Source organism: Aspergillus ambiguus, assembly GCF_047715705.1.
Source record: "Aspergillus ambiguus strain CBS 117.58 unplaced genomic scaffold BDV59scaffold_8, whole genome shotgun sequence".
Lineage (NCBI taxonomy): Eukaryota > Fungi > Ascomycota > Eurotiomycetes > Eurotiales > Aspergillaceae > Aspergillus > Aspergillus ambiguus.
Genome location: NW_027395521.1, coordinates 647,478 through 664,966, shown reverse-complemented (window position 1 = coordinate 664,966; position 17,489 = coordinate 647,478). Strand labels below are relative to the sequence as shown.

At 52.5% G+C, this 17,489-nt stretch overlaps 9 protein-coding genes across 9 annotated transcripts; 5 read left to right on the top strand and 4 right to left on the bottom strand.

The window, feature by feature from the left end:
- Nucleotides 1-36: 36 nt before the first annotated feature.
- BDV59DRAFT_200437 (isoaspartyl peptidase/L-asparaginase) lies at nucleotides 37-1,361 on the top strand (the record flags this gene model as incomplete). The annotated part of the gene is made up of 2 exons (XM_073693583.1): nucleotides 37-885; nucleotides 939-1,361. 2 exons carry the CDS (start codon nucleotides 37-39, stop codon nucleotides 1,359-1,361), a joined length of 1,272 nt encoding a protein of 423 aa, XP_073549955.1.
- A 38-nt stretch (nucleotides 1,362-1,399) lies between these two features.
- BDV59DRAFT_160725 (cytochrome P450) lies at nucleotides 1,400-3,283 on the bottom strand. The gene is made up of 3 exons (XM_073687550.1): nucleotides 2,975-3,283; nucleotides 2,647-2,922; nucleotides 1,400-2,593 (listed from the first exon to the last, which is right to left on the bottom strand). The coding sequence occupies exons 1-3, from the start codon at nucleotides 3,149-3,151 to the stop codon at nucleotides 1,439-1,441; spliced, it is 1,608 nt and encodes a 535-aa protein (XP_073549954.1). The 5' UTR covers nucleotides 3,152-3,283; the 3' UTR covers nucleotides 1,400-1,438.
- Nucleotides 3,284-3,623: 340 nt separating this feature from the next.
- BDV59DRAFT_192116 (uncharacterized protein) lies at nucleotides 3,624-4,841 on the bottom strand (the record flags this gene model as incomplete). The annotated part of the gene is made up of 4 exons (XM_073691998.1): nucleotides 3,624-3,642; nucleotides 3,752-3,943; nucleotides 3,979-3,996; nucleotides 4,234-4,841. The coding sequence occupies 4 exons, from the start codon at nucleotides 4,839-4,841 to the stop codon at nucleotides 3,624-3,626; spliced, it is 837 nt and encodes a 278-aa protein (XP_073549953.1).
- Nucleotides 4,842-5,400: 559 nt separating this feature from the next.
- Nucleotides 5,401-7,001, top strand: BDV59DRAFT_174617 (NADH:flavin oxidoreductase/NADH oxidase). Its single transcript, XM_073689108.1, has 2 exons — nucleotides 5,401-5,622; nucleotides 5,690-7,001. The coding sequence occupies exons 1-2, from the start codon at nucleotides 5,443-5,445 to the stop codon at nucleotides 6,779-6,781; spliced, it is 1,272 nt and encodes a 423-aa protein (XP_073549952.1). The 5' UTR covers nucleotides 5,401-5,442; the 3' UTR covers nucleotides 6,782-7,001.
- A 443-nt stretch (nucleotides 7,002-7,444) lies between these two features.
- On the top strand, nucleotides 7,445-9,244 carry BDV59DRAFT_200434 (glycoside hydrolase family 172 protein; the record flags this gene model as incomplete). The annotated part of the gene is made up of 1 exon (XM_073693582.1): nucleotides 7,445-9,244. One exon carries the CDS (start codon nucleotides 7,445-7,447, stop codon nucleotides 9,242-9,244), a length of 1,800 nt encoding a protein of 599 aa, XP_073549951.1.
- A 54-nt stretch (nucleotides 9,245-9,298) lies between these two features.
- Nucleotides 9,299-10,248, bottom strand: BDV59DRAFT_160706 (uncharacterized protein). The gene has a single exon (XM_073687549.1). It carries the CDS (start codon nucleotides 10,070-10,072, stop codon nucleotides 9,353-9,355), a length of 720 nt encoding a protein of 239 aa, XP_073549950.1. The 5' UTR covers nucleotides 10,073-10,248; the 3' UTR covers nucleotides 9,299-9,352.
- A 790-nt stretch (nucleotides 10,249-11,038) lies between these two features.
- Nucleotides 11,039-11,523, top strand: BDV59DRAFT_200432 (uncharacterized protein; the record flags this gene model as incomplete). Its single annotated transcript, XM_073693581.1, has 3 exons — nucleotides 11,039-11,180; nucleotides 11,240-11,361; nucleotides 11,425-11,523. 3 exons carry the CDS (start codon nucleotides 11,039-11,041, stop codon nucleotides 11,521-11,523), a joined length of 363 nt encoding a protein of 120 aa, XP_073549949.1.
- A 114-nt stretch (nucleotides 11,524-11,637) lies between these two features.
- On the bottom strand, nucleotides 11,638-13,775 carry BDV59DRAFT_160685 (alpha-mannosyltransferase). Its single transcript, XM_073687548.1, has one exon. The coding sequence runs from the start codon at nucleotides 13,450-13,452 to the stop codon at nucleotides 11,977-11,979; it is 1,476 nt and encodes a 491-aa protein (XP_073549948.1). The 5' UTR covers nucleotides 13,453-13,775; the 3' UTR covers nucleotides 11,638-11,976.
- Nucleotides 13,776-14,611: 836 nt separating this feature from the next.
- BDV59DRAFT_160683 (Zn(II)2Cys6 transcription factor) lies at nucleotides 14,612-17,437 on the top strand. Its single transcript, XM_073687547.1, has one exon. The coding sequence runs from the start codon at nucleotides 14,898-14,900 to the stop codon at nucleotides 17,211-17,213; it is 2,316 nt and encodes a 771-aa protein (XP_073549947.1). The 5' UTR covers nucleotides 14,612-14,897; the 3' UTR covers nucleotides 17,214-17,437.
- Nucleotides 17,438-17,489: the final 52 nt, after the last annotated feature.

Here is a 17,489-nt window from a genome sequence, read left to right as displayed (position 1 = left end):
CGAACACTCAATTTCCTCCCGTACAGCATCCACACCATGACCCCCCTCTTCAAACCCGCCCTGATCCTCCACGGAGGCGCCGGGAACCTCGAACGATCGCGTCTCCCACCAGACCTCTACGCCCAGTACCACGCCTCTCTCCTGCGCTACCTCCGCTCGACCAAAGCCCTCCTAGACGATGGCGCATCCGCCCTCGACGCCGCCGTCCATGCCGTCTCCCTGATGGAAGACGATGTGCTCTTCAACTGCGGCCGCGGCAGCGTCTTCACCTCCGCGGGGACAATCGAGATGGAAGCCTCGGTGATGGTGACCAGCGCGACAGGCGGCGGCGGGCCCGGCGCGATGAAACGCGGCGCTGGCGTCATGGGCCTCCGCAACGTGCGCCACCCCATCCAGCTGGCGAGGGAGTCGCTCCTGCGGTCCGGGTGCGCACCCGACGGCCGTCCCACCGCCGACGGCGGCAGCATGCATGCGCAGCTGCACGGCGCGTATGCCGAGGAGCGGGCCCGCGCGTGGGGGCTCGAGTTCATGCCGGACGAATGGTTCTGGACGAAGCGGCGGTGGGAGGAACACCGGCGTGGGCTGGAGGGCGATGATGGACGCGCGACGCTGGCGCTCAGCCAGGGAACCGTGGGGTGCGTGTGTCTGGATAGCGAGGGCTGTTTGGCCGTCGCGACGAGCACGGGCGGACTGACGAATAAGTGGCCTGGGCGGATTGGGGACACGCCGACGCTGGGGGCCGGGTTCTGGGCTGAGGCGTGGATGGATGGGGAGGTTGCGTTGCAGAATGGTGTGTATCAGGTGGACGGGGAGAAGCCGGCGGGTGGGTTCTGGGATGTGACGCTGGGGGAGTGTGTCGCTCCGTTGTTTGGGCGTGCGAAGAAGGTATGTATGCACTGGGGAGGGTGGTCGTGGTCGTGGGCTGATGCGTGCGGTAGAATGCGAGTCGGGATCTGGAGGCGCGCGTGCACAGGAGCCGAGCGGCTGCTGTGTCTGGGACGGGGAATGGGGATTCGTTCTTGCGCGTTGCGGCGGCGCGGACGGCGTGCGCTATGCTTCGCTTCTCTGGGGGGACGTTGGCTGGTCCTGTGAATGCGGTTGCTGGACGGGGAGGCGAGCTGCAGCGATCTGCTGGACAGCGATGGGGCGTTACGGGTGAGGGCGAGGGAGGCATGATCGGCATTGAGGCGGACATGGAGCTGCCAGAGTCTTATGGGCGTGAGGCCGACGAGAAGCGCCTACGGAGAGGAAAGGTGGTCTTTGATTATAATTGCGCAGGGATGTGGCGAGCATGGGTGGAGGAAGGAGAGGATGGCATGGAGATAGAGAGAGTCATGGTCTATAGAGAGCCCTACAGGTAGGATAGACAGATGGAGAAGCAATGTCTGAATATGGAGACTATCGTAAGTGACATCTGGAAAGCAAGCATCAACATGCCCTACCATCCCTCCAAGGGAGTAAACTTGGCCAAAACGCCGTCCCTCGGACGCACCGTCGCGCCAATTCGCACATCAAGCTTAGCGTCAGGGTACTTCGCTTCGATCTTGAACTTCCCGATCATCGCGGCAACAAGACAGGCCAGCTCCGCTTTGGCGAAGCCTTGTCCGATGCAGCTGCGAGGGCCATGGATAAAAGTGAGATAAGCGTAGTTGCTGCTGGCGCCACCTGTGTTGGCTTTTCCTGGGCCTAGCCACCGCTCCGGGTTGAATTCATGGGCATCTGGGCCCCAAAGTTCTTCGCTGCGGTTGATAACTTCCGGAGACAGAAGGAGCAGTGTGCCTTTAGGGATAGGGACGCCGAGGAGCGAGGTGTCCCGCGCTGCAGTGCGGACGGTGCCCGGGACAGAGGGATGGAAGCGAAGGACCTCATTGCAGAATGCGTTGAGGTAGGGAAGGCCGTCCAGGGTGGCTGCGGATAGTGGTTCGGGAGACTCTGTAGAGATCGACGGGAGATTGGCGCGGACTTCTTCACGAAGTCGTTCCTGCATGTCTGGGTGCTTGCAGAGAGCGTACGCCACCCATTGAAGCGCGGTCGAAGTGGTTTCATGGCCGGCTGCCAGGAAGGTCATCATCTGGTCGATCAGGTCATCCTCGGTAAAGGTCCCGCTCTCGAGAGCGACAGAAATAATGTCGACATCATTCTTGGCAGTTTTGCTCTCCAATTTCTCTCTCTTCTGACGGATCATTTGGCGGGCTACATCGCGGATAAACTGAGAGCTTTCATTCATTTCGGCATTCCTCTTGGAGGGAAGCTTGGACGCGAGGTTGGGAAATCCAATCAACATGCCCAGGACAAAGAGAAGCTTTGCGAAGGTCGAAGGTTCAGCCATGATCTTATGGTATTGCTGTGCAAGCTCGTTGTTAGGGTCCTGGAGGGAGTTGAAATCGTGGTCCATTCCTGCGACGCCGATAATGTCCAGGGTGGCTCGAGTCGCCCATGCGCCAACGCAGACAACATTGTCCGTAGGGTCCGTTCTCGCCTTGAGATCTTTTTCGATCATCTGAGCCATCTCCGCACTCTTGGCCCAGAAGATAGGATAGAGATCCTTGATATGCCTGTACGCAAAGGCCGGCATGAGATTCTTGCGTTGTTTCTGTTTCGTTCGAATGTTAACGAAGGCAGACAATGTATACACGGAAGACCTGCCTTGTGCTCGTCTCCCTCAACGAGAAGAACCCCATGTTCGCCGGTGACCGGCGCCAGACGGCTGCGGACGAACTCGGGCTTCGGGAAATCATAGACCTTGGTGACGAGGAGTTCACTGAGAGCTTTTGGCTTTGTCAACAGGACCCGTTCCAGGTTACCGGTGATATAATAGCGGACCAGGCCGTTGTTGGGGACTTCCTTCAACCAGTTTCGCATCTCCGTGGAGGGGGTCATGATGAAGTAAGAGTTCGTGTTCCCGGTGAGCCAGGAACGGTGCTAATTCCATTAGAAGTGCTTCCAGTTGACGCGCAAATATCTGCCGACTTACAGAGGGGGACGGGAGATGTTTGAGGGGGGTAAAGAAGGCCGGATACAAGGCCATGTTATACACGAACTTGGCAAAGGCCACGAGGACAGAAACAAGGAAGAAGTTTGCGATGGTAGAGCGACTCAATGTGTACGCTGCCAGCGCGACATAGATGGCCCCGAAAGGTATTCCAGCCATGGTAGTCAGCCCCCCGTGGGTATAGGATATCCAGAAATGGTCTGTGATAAAGGAACGCCAGGAGGCTTTTGGGCTTCACTCTGATATAAGCGCACCGATCTCAGTCAACCCAGATTAAGCAGCATTGATCAAAAAAGAGCCGGTCAAGGCAGAGAACTGGCAATTGACCCGACTCCGAGAAGCTGACAAGGACAGCACAGGCACACGGTCAGGTGTGTGCAGAAAGATTCTTGTCAAATAGATGACGAGGAGAAATAAGCACAGCCTAGTGGAACATGCGGTGTGGGGGGAAATGCGGGTGGATCAGGCAGAACCATTGTCCACCACATTCATCTAGTTCATTCACCCGTTGAACATATGAATCCACCGAGTCAAGGCATTCACGAAGCGAGGTGGAATCATGCAACTTTATCAGATGCTGCCATGTGATCGGAGATCGCAAGGTTCGCCGGAAAGGGACAAGGCTGCATGACTAATCCTGTTGGTATTTCCTGTTGTAGAAACTTAATCACATTGATCCCGGACTCTCTTACAGATCTCTCACTGCGAGATACTGAACTCCTGTCTTCTGCATTTGACTCGTCGGGCCATAGCTCTGACCATCGTTCTCTCATCTTCGGCGTGATGCCCGCAGTCGTATGGGCAAACTCGCTTTCTAACCAGGGATCCCACTTCCAGTCAATCCATTCCCAAAATGCATCCAGCGCGTCTCTTGATTTCCTCCACCGAAGGACGGGCGAAATGTATTGTCCTAGGAAATTGTTTGACCCTAACGCAGTAGAATCATCTCGCCTGCGGTTAAAAAGAGCGTGACAAAATCAATGAACACGACATGGGGCTGTTCGCTATCCGGTGAAGTTTGTTACGGTCTATTCAGAAGGATGATGGAAAATGATCGATTCTGGCACCTTGACGAAAACATCTGACTATGGAGAGAGAAAGGAAAGGAAGAGAAAGACCTTTCCACAACTGAAGCCCTTTTATAGAGCTCTAGATGAGTCATCTTGATCAGTGGGAAGTCCCAAAGGTGATCTCCAACGGCAAACGCCTAAGGCAAACTCCACTGTGGAAAGTGCCATCACAAAGTTTGGATGACATTTCGTGGCTCAAGATCTATATGCCAAATATCCTTTTCATAGGTCCGGCTTTCGAGGTCCACGATTGACCTCAGAATATGGTGGCGTGTTGACCGAGGAAGATTATTTGGGCTAGCATGCGACATGGTAATTCCGTCGATATGTTCGACTAAAATCATTCGAACTATTCGTGTTGACGTTGAATTCACAAAGAGACTCAAGGAGTAGGAACCATAGTATTTTGGGATCCCTTGACCCTGAAAATCCCTGAGCGCTGAATATGCGTTGGATTCATGTGTGTAGTGTTCGTTTACGGCGCGAAATCGATTAATGTATCCATCATCGTCCAGGTAGAGCGGATCGTATATCTTGGCAACTAATTTCGTGCCATTTTCAGGAAAAGTCCGGGATGTTGACGTCCACTCTAGTAGTCGAACTGTAGACACCTGAGATTGTTGGCAGTCACCCCCTTTCAAGATTTCAAGGACCTCTAGGCTGACAATATCATGCCCTTCCTCCCCAGGTAGAGGGGGGTGCTTTAGACATCGGTCGACCGCACTCAGTTGCCTTCTTTCCACTCTGTCTTCTGCATTGGCTATGCAGTAACTTTGCATTACCAGTGTGGGAGGTGAAGCACTGTGAGATTTTGTAGTGAATTTTCATCCGGGAGAATATGGCACCGGAGGCTTTGGGAGCTCTGTTGATGGAGGACCACAAGTAGGCTCCGTTACCAACGGGAAAGGGTCTAACAAATTGTCTGTAGTAAGCTGAGTCGAGCTATTCCCACTCATTTTCTTTGCTCATTTGGTGGAGAAAGACGCCCTGTACTCCGATTGAGCGCTGAAAGGGCGAAAAAAGGAGAAAGCAATGTGGCTGCCGCGGGGCGTCTGTCTTTACGAACAACTTCGGTATGCCATATGCATCACTTGCCCACCCACCTGCAATGAATAAGGGTTTGAGCTCCCTAGATTATCTTCACATTCTAGCACTATAGATATTTTTGAAAGTCCTCTTTGGACATAGCTACACTTTCTCAGAGAAGTGTAGGAGATCCTTCACCGCTGGAAGGCTGATATACCCGATTTGTAAATGCCCGAGGGCTGACATCATCGACTGGGGTAGCTATAAAAACCCCGCCGCCTACTTGCATACAAATTTGCTACCCCACCCTGATAGACATCTTCCTTGTTAATATAGAAAAGACGTCGGTTAATCATGGCTCCTCCCAAATTCCCTGATATCGAGAACAAACCCGCTCCGGGTATCTCGTATTTCACTCCTGCCCAAGATCCGCCTGCAGGAACAGCTGCCAACCCGCAGTCGGATGGTTCAACACCTCCCAAGTTGTTCCAACCGCTTTCGGTGCAGGGCTTGACCTTTCACAATCGCATAGGTGTGCGTTCTACAAGACCGCTACTGTCGAGTATCTCCAAATCATAACTAACACAGGACTACAAAATAGGTATCGCCAATGTGCCAATATTCCGGTGACGATGGCCACATGACATCATGGCACATGGCACATCTGGGAGGAATTGCTCAACGCGGACCGGGCTTCCTGATGGTGGAGGCCACTGCCGTAGAACCAGAAGGCCGGATCACCCCGGAGGACTTGGGTCTGTGGAAAGACTCGCAGATCGAACCACTGCGTCAGATAGTCGAATTTGTGCACAGCCAGAACCAGATCATCGGTGTACAGCTCGCTCACGCAGGTCGCAAGGCTAGCACTGTCGCTCCGTGGCTGTCCTTCAATGACGCCGCCACGGAGAAAGTCGGCGGTTGGCCTGATCGCGTCAAGGGGCCGTACAACATCCCCTTTACGGACAAAGTGCCCACGCCCAAGCAGATGTCCAAGCAGGATATCGAGGACTTTAAAGCTGCGTGGGTGGCTGCCGTTCAACGCGCTGTCAAAGCCGGCGCGGACTTTGTGGAAATTCATAATGCCCATGGATACCTCCTCATGTCCTTCCTCTCTCCTGCTGTTAACCTGCGCACCGACGAATATGGCGGTAGCTTCGAGAATCGCATTCGTCTAAGCATGGAGATTGCGAAGCTGACCCGTGAGACGGTTCCGAAGGGCATGCCTGTGTTCCTGCGCGTGTCTGCCACTGACTGGCTGGAGGAGTCACTACCGGACCAGCCCAGCTGGCGGGTGGAGGATACTGTTCGGTTTGCACAGGCTTTGGCAGACAGCAGCAACATTGATGTGCTGGACGTCAGCAGTGGAGGCACGCATTCTGCGCAGCATATTCATGCAAAGCCGGCGTTCCAGGCGCCATTTGCTATTGCAGTCAAGAAAGCTGTTGGCGACAAGCTGACGGTTGGAACGGTAGGCATGATCGACTCAGCCCATTTGGCTAATTCCCTGCTCGAGAAAGACGGACTTGATATGGTCCTGGTTGGCCGCGGGTTCCAGAAAGATCCAAGCCTAGTTTGGACATGGGCGGAAGAGTTGAATCTCGAGCTGTCAATGGCAAACCAGATTCGTTGGGGCTTTTCGCGACGCGGTAGCGGACCATACTTGCAAAAGAAAAGAGAGGAAACGGGCCAGTGATTAGACACCAGGCTGTATCCATGCCCAATAATTGTCAATATTACAGTCTAGGAGAAACTAAGACCAGGGAGTGTTTTGGGCATTGGAACTATGTGACCACTGACTTTGGACGTCAGGAGAAAAGGATAGAACAACAGGACTACCTCGGAGTCTTTCGTTATTTGATAGATGATCGGCCCTGAATACGAGATGCATCGCCTCACTTAGCCTGCAATATGGTACGACTGTAGTATCTGTTTGGCTGTAACGCTGTTGATGTCGATCATTCCAATGGCCTTCATACCCCATTCCCCAGGTGCGGAGAAGTTGGTGTGGACGCGTACGTATTTCTACTAGAGGGCATGCGATGGAACACTCAAAAACCGCCCAAGTGCAAGCCTGATCCTCTTACCTTGAATCATGCTATTGTCATTTATATTTGCGTTCTCGTTTTATGTCCGTAGTATTACAGCTCAGCTCAGCTATCCTATGGTAGGATGGGAAGCCCTCCACCACTTTGACTTATTCTATCTCCGGCCTGGAGAAGTCACCCGTCAGTTTTCCTCATATGATAGACGTGACTTGAACGAGGATGGATTCAACGGCAACTATTCATGCATATCAAACGACTCCGACGGTCGCTGCGTCATTGCCTCGGCAGACGGGCCCGGAGAAATAGCATCGATGTGGTTCACGTATGATGTTGACAGTGTTGCGAAGATTGGGGACCTCAAGATTGAATTGGACTCGGAGGTGGTCGTTCAACATGACTTGCAAGATCTCGTGAACGGTGGTCTCGGAGAGCCATTCGTCTGGCCATTTGTTGGAAATACCAATGACACAAATGGTGGAAATGTTATTCGAGTGCCTATGCCGTATGCTAAATCCATGAGAGTCTCTACAGCGAATAACCCCCATTTTTACCATGTCACCTACCGTGAATTCCCGTCCTCTTTGGAGGTGTCTACCTTTGACCCCGACGACAGTGCGTCGGATGTACTTCACAACACCCGGACATCGTTCGGCGTGCGAGACCCTAAGTGCCTAGGGGATACAGCTGGGTGTCCATATTCACTAATGAAAACCCATCGGGAGACGCAGGCGTTTTCTGTCCCGCCGAATCAGGCAGCGAGAAATATAGTGACTGTCGCTGGTTCTGGAGTCGTAACTCAGCTGCAGCTTCGGGTTCCTGGAATCTTGGGAGCCACCCATGTGAAAGACGATGGCCGAGCTTACGGAGTGAATGGAGGGAGCGTGATGACATTCCAACTGGACCCAGGGTATGAAGAGTGTCAACTGACGCGAAGACTCGATCTGTCCATTGGACATCAGCGAGCATCAGTAACCGTTGATATGAGCGACGCAGGGGAATGGCCAGATAGTGGGGACAGCGTGAATGCCACTTGGGCAGACCAGACATTGCCACTGGATCCAAAATTGACCACGGGAAAGAGTAAGATCACAGTGCAAAACGAATTTCTATCGTCTGAGGTCGACGTGAATGAATTCTACTACGCACTACACTGCAGGCTGAACGAAACTGACGATTGGACTGTGATGGATTTCTTGAACGTCGGACCTAACAACGTTCATGACGAAGCTGCGCACGGATATCAGATCACGGTCCCGACATGGGAGGGTTTGCGGCATTATCAATATGGAGGTGAACGCTTCGAAAAGGCAGATTCGTCTCTCGACCTCATTGCCAATATTCATCTCCGTATAACATTTGACAACCATGAAACAGTCCATGCCCCGATTGGGTCGTTCTTTGGCTCGCCTCTGGGCAAGTTTGATTCTAGGTCATTGATGTTTTCTATCGACACCTTCGTGGAAAACGGCGCTTTCACTTCGTGGTGGCCCATGCCGTTTAAGAAGGAGATGTCCGTGGAACTCACCAATTCTGCTGGAGAGGCAGTGGAAGGGTCAATTAATCTACTGTGGGCGGAATGGGAAGATGGCTCCCCTCGGGCAGACTGGGGCTATTTCTCGACACAATATCAACGCGCAGATACAGCGAATGGCGAGCTCTGGAACTTCCTTTCCACTCCGGGCCAAGGCATCGCCTACGGGGTAACGCATGGATTTCGCGGTGCCATTCTCCCCCCAGCAAACACGCTGGAGTTCTTGGAAGGCGATGAGAAGGTGTGGGCTAATCAGGGTGGAAATGTGGGAAGTTTTGACAACGCCACTATGCTAGGCACTGGGACCGAAGATTTCTATGAGTCGGGGTGGTATTTTGAAGATGCGCAGAACCCAGGTTCTGCGCCGGTGCCGTTTGCTATGCCATTCACCGGCATGACAGCGCATGAACACCAAGAGCTGGATTGTACTGGGGACTGCCTTAGTGCATATCGGATCATGTTGACGGACTCGATGTCATTTTCAGACGGGATCTCCTTCAATATTGAGCATGGTCCGGTGCATAACAATGTCAGTGCGAACTATGAGACTACTGCGTTTTTCTATCGATCATTAGACTGAATCCAGAAGAGATCACATGGGAAGCTGTCAAGAGTCGATTCTCTATATTCCGCACTCTCTTACTTAGCTTTATTTGAAGAATCTAAAGTCATGCCAGGCAACTAGAAGTTAAACATCATGCTCCACATCCTCAACTGTGGGCACCTTATCAAGCGTAGCGCCAAAGAACTTAGCCACCAGCTGCACACAATCCCACACAATCTGGACATCTTCCTTCGGCAGCCCCAACCGCCTGGTACCGCGAATGTGCCAATGAGTCTCGACCTTCAAGTTCTGACTCATGATAGCCGGCAAAACAACCATCTGCGTGTCGACATCGTCGAGGACCTGGCGATCGGACAAGAATAAACCATAGGTGATGTCCATCGACAGCCAGGAGAAGTCGCGATGCGCCGCAAAGAGATCCAGCGTACCCGAAGTGTTCCGTGAATACAGCTTTTGCATCCACCCCATGCCGCGTTCGTGGTTGGCAGCGTCGTTGGTCCAACCGTCCCGCGTGAAGGTGTAATCTTTATCCTCGTCGCGTTCCACTTTGCTGATGGCGATGACGGCCTCGATCGGCTTGCAGACGCCGACGATAATGATGCTCTTGAAAAGCACCTCGCGCAGCCGGCGGACCAGCGCCTGGCGCGCCGGAGAGCTAGCATGTTGCTCCTGTTGGATGAGGTGCAGGTAAAGTTGGTCTACTCGCTCCGGGTCAGAGCTGGCGACGATACATGCCGCGGCGAGGATGGCCCATTTGTCGGCTGGAAGCGCTGTGGTCTTTTGAAACCGAGATTCCAGATCCTGGAAGAGCTGGGCGAAGCGGGGTTCGATAGTGGGAGCCATGGCTGGAGGTGGAAACTGAAGCTTTATGCGGGCTTCTGTCACAGATCGCTTGTGGTGGCGCTCGGATAGTTCCCTCGATAGGATCTCACAGTAGTTTGCACGAGGGGAGGTGATGATACGATTGTCTGGGAGAAGTCACGGAAGATGTTCGAAACCGACGTTGTGCGTTGGAGACTCTGCAGGTGTGGAGTACAGCGGGGTGAGCACTGCACTCGTGCGAAAGCTTTTAAAAAGTAGGATTTCTGGAACCAACGACAAAGTGTAACTATTCGAGAGAGTTGTGTTTCTATCTGAGTATTGAATTTGGATCCAGCCAGGTTGTCGACTTTCTTCGTATACGGGGTGGTTGCAGCATCTAATAAATAATGGTCCAATTTACGCCTGTATATCATATAAATCATACTACAAGGATAGCTTATGCTTGAATATACAGCAGATCAAAGCTCACTCCCACAACGGCCAGATATATGATCGAGTGAAGATGCATGGTCGTCGCAGGCATAGCATACGTCGCTTCGCTGCGTCGACCCTGTAGTCTGGAACGTATTTTATCGTCTTGCAAAACTCCGGTTTCAATGATCCACAATAAGAAGAGCCCTCGAGCGCTATAGATCTACTCCGTATCCATTATGCCAAGAATCCCATAGTACGTTCTCTCTACAATGCACTCAGCCAAATATATCTTGCATGGCCCTGATCCTCACCCATCACACCATAATTCCGGAAGAAAATACTCCCTAATCCTTTGATTCATGTAGAATTTCCTATTACATCGAGGAACCAAGCATGATAGAAACCTGGAAGGTCGCCGACCCACATATGATCTCAATGAGTCGACCATGACATCACCCGCCGCGAGACGACCAGTATATAAGTTCAATTCCCTCGCCGTCTGCAGAGACGACACTGTCCATTTGTATTCATCTCAGAAAAGCCTATATTCCATCTAAATCTATAACTCACAAAATGTCTTCCTCTGGTCAATCCAGCGTCGGACGTGGCGGCTTCTACGAAGCCGGCGACCAGCGCAACATGCCTCAGTCTGAGATCAACGAACGTGAGCGCTACAAGGAGGGCCAGAAGCATAGTCATAAGAATCTGGACTCAAGTAAGCGCCTGCTTCCCTATCCCTGTCAATCTAGGAGTACTGTCGCTAACTGGGAGTAGAGGACAACCGTTCCATAGGCAACAAGCTTGCCTCTCAAGGGAACAAGCCGGATTCTAGCCACCATCACAATAAGGATTACGATCCAGAGGCTGTAATGAGCCAGAAAGACTCCACTAAGCCGGTAAGTTTGACCTGATTCTCTGCCATGTGGTCGGATTAGACCTGAGCTTACTCTATTGTGAAGGCGAAACTGCATGGCAATGCGCCCTCCAAGGGTGCAAGGATCGATCAAGAGCTGCAAGAAGAGGATGAGCAGCGGTTAAGAGAGAAGGGTATCAAATAAGAGCTGTCGTCGTGCCCACGAAGGAGAAAAGGAATTGCCCGAACGATCCTCCCGCCGGCGGTGGCCCTGAGTGGCTAATGCTTTGGATCTGTAACCGTTGGCCATGGAGAGTGACCGAAGAAGTTCCACAATGATAATGTCATATTAGTCTATGTCACTCAAGGATACATATAATACAGATGGGGTCAACCATTCATCATCTCGTAATTAGCGTATCATCTACAACGGTGGTGGGATCCTGGCCGTGTAGTCGTATATACCTGCTTCCGCATGATTGAGCGGCTGCAACGCGTGAAGGCAGCTTCCATCCATCTTCCCTCTGAAGACCTCAATCGACAAACCAGGGTCCGTCGTGTTACGACGGACCAATCCTGGGGCTGCACTTCCACGGCAACATGATGTTTTAAAGAGCAAACGATCGCGGAATATTGTAGGCTCCGAAAAAGCGGTCTATCACTCGCCCACGAAGACAGGATCATCCTCGTGCGGTGCAGCAAAGACGTTATCCCAGTAGCTCACTACCTTGTCGCAGATCTCCCATTTCACTGCCCACGCGCGGAATTTTATGTCCGGGTTACAGCTCACCCACTTGATTTCTTCCCAATAGTTTCGCTCGATATCGAAACCAAACCGCCTCAGCGTATCTTCAGGGGCGGTCCATGCCCTCGAGTCTTCGCCATTCGACCCAACGGTCGGCGCTGTTTCGAACTGCGTGCCGAACACATCTCCCGCAGGATTGAATTTCGGGTAGTTGGCATGGATGAAGAATACACGAGGAGGACCGTCCACCGAAGGATCCTGTACACGCCACTTCCCTTGGCTGGTCAGGGAGTAGTCTCCAATGGGATCCGACTGTACCATGGCTGAGCCAGAAATGCCACCATCGTCCTTCCGATGACCGACGGCCTGGACCCTCTCGCTGACGGCATAAAAAGGCTCCCCTACGGCGCGTGCAGCCTGTAGGAAGGTTTCCTTGTCGCCCTCACCTGGTCCACCCTGGGAGAGAAGGCGGAAGTAGTGCGACGGACCGTAGTAATTATAATAAGCAGCCAGTAATAAGGTGAGATAATGCGATTGTTTGGAAACAAGGAAAATGCCGGCCTCGGATGACTGCCGTTCGGTCATTGGTGGAATCTCCTGGCGAGAAATGCGGAAATATTCTGGCGATACCGAGGAAGCCCAAAAGTCGGGCCAGGTGACCAAGCCGTTGGATTTATACGGTTCATTGTTGAGGAGAAGCTCGGGTTTGTCCAAGGGGAAACAATCGGCGTCCATCCAAATGACTTCCTCAAAGGATGAGAAGAGAACGGCGAAGATTTTCAGCTGGAAATGTTCGATAGGGTCTTTTCCAATAACGTCAGACAGGACCATGCATCGAACATCCATTTCGGGTAGGATTTCCTCGCAGAGCTGCTTCTCATATTCGCTGGCGTCCTTCATATAAATCTCTACCGGTAGGACCGACCCTGTACGGCGCAACATCCGCAGAGAGGAGACGAAGACCGGGAGATAGGTGCCTCCTGCCGTTGTCACAATACCACGGGTCCCCGGGGAGTGGGCGGGTCTCAATTTCTTGTCGTTCCGAACGGCATTGATATAGGCCGCATGCGCCTCTTCCATGGCGACCATGTCATTTTCACTGAGGAGGATCAAGTCGGGACGAGGATCCGTGGTTGAGGCATTGAAATGATTTGCCCCAGCGTCGGCGCGAAGAGTAGGGGGGGAGGAGTTCGGAGCGTGGGCATCGAGGATAGGCTTGAGCGCTTTCCAGAAGATGTTTTGGCGTTCCGTGAGAGGGACTTCGAAAACGGTACTGGGAATTGTGGAGGCGGGGGGTGGAGTCCAGTATAGGTAAAAGGTACAGACGAGAATCAGGGCGAAGGTCAGAAAGAGGATGGACCTGAGTCTACCAGGACGAAGAATCGCCATCGTGCACCGTAATCGCAGAGATCGCTGGAAGGGGGAGGTCGGGAGTCATTCAGCGATTGCAACGCGTGCTTTCACGAAAGGGGTGCGAGTATAAACCTAGCGAGTATCTCGCCATCAAAAAAATCAAAGGAGATCGATACTTATTTCTAAAGAACGAGGAGCATGGCCGACGGGAGAACGGCGACAACGGCGACGTTCAGGAGAAGCGTTTCGGGACAGACGATCAGGGGTGGATGAAACGCGGGAAATGCGCGGTAAGCAGGGAGAGCGGAAATTCCCGTGTCAGATAGACAGAGAGGCGACAGTTGATCGCAAAGGGTGATTGACGGCGACTGTGTGCTGGCTGATTCCCCTGAGATGGAGTTGTGGAGGGGAAGGACGAACTGGCTGGTGTTGATGACGAGGCCAAGGCGGTGGCAGAATCACGAGTGTTGACAAACACAGCGGATTTTGGTCTTACTTCAGTCTCCACCGCCGCTCTGCTTCATCGACAGGCACAATCCCCATTCCGGGGAACTCGCCTTATCTAGATTGACGAAGATCGATCTCATGTCCTAGTTCTACTCTATCTGAATTAATCCCGTTGATTTGATGCCTCCGGTGGGTACTGTCTCCGAGGCGGCCTGTACGCTCTCCCTCCGTCCCATCATGCTTCGGCTCGGACTAACCTCGCCACGAACCGGAGACCAGTAATGTGCCTGTTCATTCCCCGTCTATCGTGGAATGACTGGGAACGACAGACGGCAGTTTCTCCGCGGCTGTGGCTCTTGGATCTGTCCCATCTACTCCATCGTACAGACGTCATCGATATCATCTGACGATCCATACATTGGATCGACCGCACGTCAAGGGACTCCCAACGCCATGACATCATGCATTCGATCCTTTTTCGTTGGGAGACAGGCTGCCTAGAACTACTCCATCAGTGTTGGTGCGCCAGACCCGCCTTGACTCTTTTACCTCCACGGATGCTTGGTCGTGGCTTCGCTTCCTGCGGTCTCCACATAACACGCTAGTGCTCCGCGTGTTACGCCCGGTGTGCCCAATGAGGGATTCTTCAGCCTCGGGGTCGAATTACCTTAAATCTCACCCGCTGCACGCTTGCAGTCCTCAGAAGGTTAGGTGACCCATTGGGTGATTCTCGACAGATGAGACACCCCAAAGATCATCGTCCGTTGGCGTCATGGTGCATCTTGCCGATTTACGCATCCGATTTACAGAATTATATTTTTTCGATTTGAAACCTCAGAGGAAGCAACACATCTATATAAAAAATCTCCAGAGCCTCGTTTGAAACAACAGGTGCGGCAGGACATTCTTTTCCAGCGCTCGCCACCCCTTCGTGCACCTCGATCCAATTGCAAAGCTGCACGTTTCCACCCACTCGTTGCCCGATGTGATCCAAGCGACGAGACACCTCCCTCTCTTTCTTACTTAGTCCGGAGATGCCTCCACCTGCATCAGGGCAAAGCCGCAAGTCATCCACGGACCCCGCGCCTAGGAAACGACGAAAGAGAACCGTTGTGACAGGGGCAAGGGAGGATTGTTTCACATGTGCTCGCGAGGGTCTAGCATGCGATCGCAGTCGACCCTTCTGTTCTCAGTGTTTGGGCCGTGGCTTAGAATGCTCAGGATACAAGACCACCCTGACCTGGGGGGTGGGTGTTGCCAGCCGAGGAAAATTGCGGGGTCTGGCGGTGCCGATAAAAGGAGCCGGGCCCGCTGCACCATCTCCAGAATCTACTCATCAACCCCCACGAGCTGTTGACAGTCAATCACCCTCAGAATCAGGGACGTCTCCCTCTCTTCTTACCCCAAACGACCATTTTGTTGATTGTGTCACGCCTGCCTTTCCGCAATCACAATGGCTTTCCTCCCTCCCGGACGCTGCGACTGAATTCGATTCGCCTTTACAACCGTGCGGCGCCCACTATACCGATACGTGTAACACAAATCCTGATGACATTCGACGTGCGGAATCCTCGAATAATTCCGACGAGGGGGCCGCGATATGGACCCGAACGGGGGGCGGGAATTCAGCGGGCCTCGATCTCGGTCTGGATGGCCATGGATCTGATGGGTTGCCAGAAAATAATGAAAACGCGACTATGTGGATGAATGCTTCTCCTGTGCCATCGTTTTCCCAACTCCTCCTTACAAGGTCCGTGGGACATACCCCTCGCCTGCAGTACCTGATCAGCTATTATGCCGAGGTTATTGCGCCGATGATTATTGCTTTTGACAGTCCCAAGAACCCTTTCCGCACCTGCATCCTGCGTTTAGCCCAGGATAACATCGCCCTTCAAGAAGCGATTGCAGCCCTGTCTGTCAGCAATATACGACGGAGGAGAGAGCGGAAAATGCTATCGACGGAGAGAACGTTACCAGCGAAGATGTCGTCTCTTGCCCACCAGGCTTTGGCCGACATTGGACATCATAGTACCTCTGAAATCCCAGATTGGGAGGATATGTCTCGCGAGGAACAATATCATCGAGGCAGGGCAGTGAGCGCATTGAATCTACAGTTGGCGGACCGTAGCCTGCGGCTTTCAGACTCTGTCTTGGCCACTTTGTTAATTTTGTGTCTCTTCCATGGATGCGATACCGGTGTTGCTCAATTCAAGACCCAATTCGCCGGTGTGATGAAGCTCCTGGCCATCCGACTACGCAATTCACCGCACATATCCGAAGACTTGAAGTGGTTTATTCGCATATTTACTTGGTACGATACAATGACCGCTGTCACTAATGACCGAGAAGTAGTGCTTCGTGGTACTTTCTTGCAAATAGCCTCTTCCCCAGATGACGAGCAAAGTCTGGTGACCCTGACTGGCTGCGATGCACAAGTTTTCAGATTCGTGGCACAACTGGGCCGATTGAATCTGTTGAGCCAAAACAAGGAAGTGACTGCACCTACGTTATCGGAACTTTTCCAGCCATCTGCCGCGGTTCCACCGTCAATGGCTTATACTAGTTTTTTACCGGCGACACAGAAGCCCCCTGGGCTGGTGGATTCGCCTTCGTGCTCTACACCAAACTCCGGCAATAATGACGTATATCCCTCATCGCCAGTTTTCTGGGCGGAGTGGCATTCCCTACGACAAAAGCTCGAGTCGTGGCGGCCACAACCTCTGTCGCATGGATTGGAATTTGCCCCAGATGACCTTTTTGCAGGTTCCATAGGAATGAACCCAATGCCAATGTCGCGGGATGGGGTACAAGCTCAAGCCATTGGTGGACCACAAGACTTGCAAGACGTATATTATATATCGGAGTGTTTTCGCCATGCGGCACTTCTTTATACCGAGCGACTAGGTCATCCGCACCTGCCATCATGTCACCCTCAGATACAAAACCTCGTTAATCGGACGATGCAGTACATTGCATTGGTCAAGTCAGACGTGTACCTACTGTGGCCTCTATTTATTGCTGGCTCGGAATCTGTTCTCGAGACCCACCGTGCGGCCATTCGCCAGCGATGCAGGGACATATCGAGGGATTCTGGTTTTCTAAACAATTTGTCATGCTTGGAGGTTCTGGAAAAGATTTGGCTCGATGACTCCCGTGACGGTAGACTGAAATTTTCGCCTGAGATATTAAACGGAGTCAATCCTGTTCTCTCAGCTGACACGGTCTCTGCCTGTTCAGGTTCGAACGTCTCTAGCGATTCCTTCCCACGGGTAACTACGGAAAGGAAGGGGCTCCGTTGGCACCAGGTGATGAAAACCAAATGGGACGTTGGGGAATACATGGTTGTATGAGTTCTATAGCTGTGGCTGTCTGGGATTACATATTCGCGATTGGGATATCCGGTAGCGTTGGCGTAGGAGCATATACAAAACTTAGTCCATAATAGTTTAATAGAATGTCCTGTGATCAAATGACCTTGATCTGGCATGTTATTGCTTCATTACACCAACGCAGGGTCAAATGTCAAGCCAAAGCCATGAAACCAGGAAGAGGACCAGCAGGAGCACTCTTCCATGATAGACAACTAGAAACTAGCGTTGTATAGTTAATATACATTCTGGAGCGTC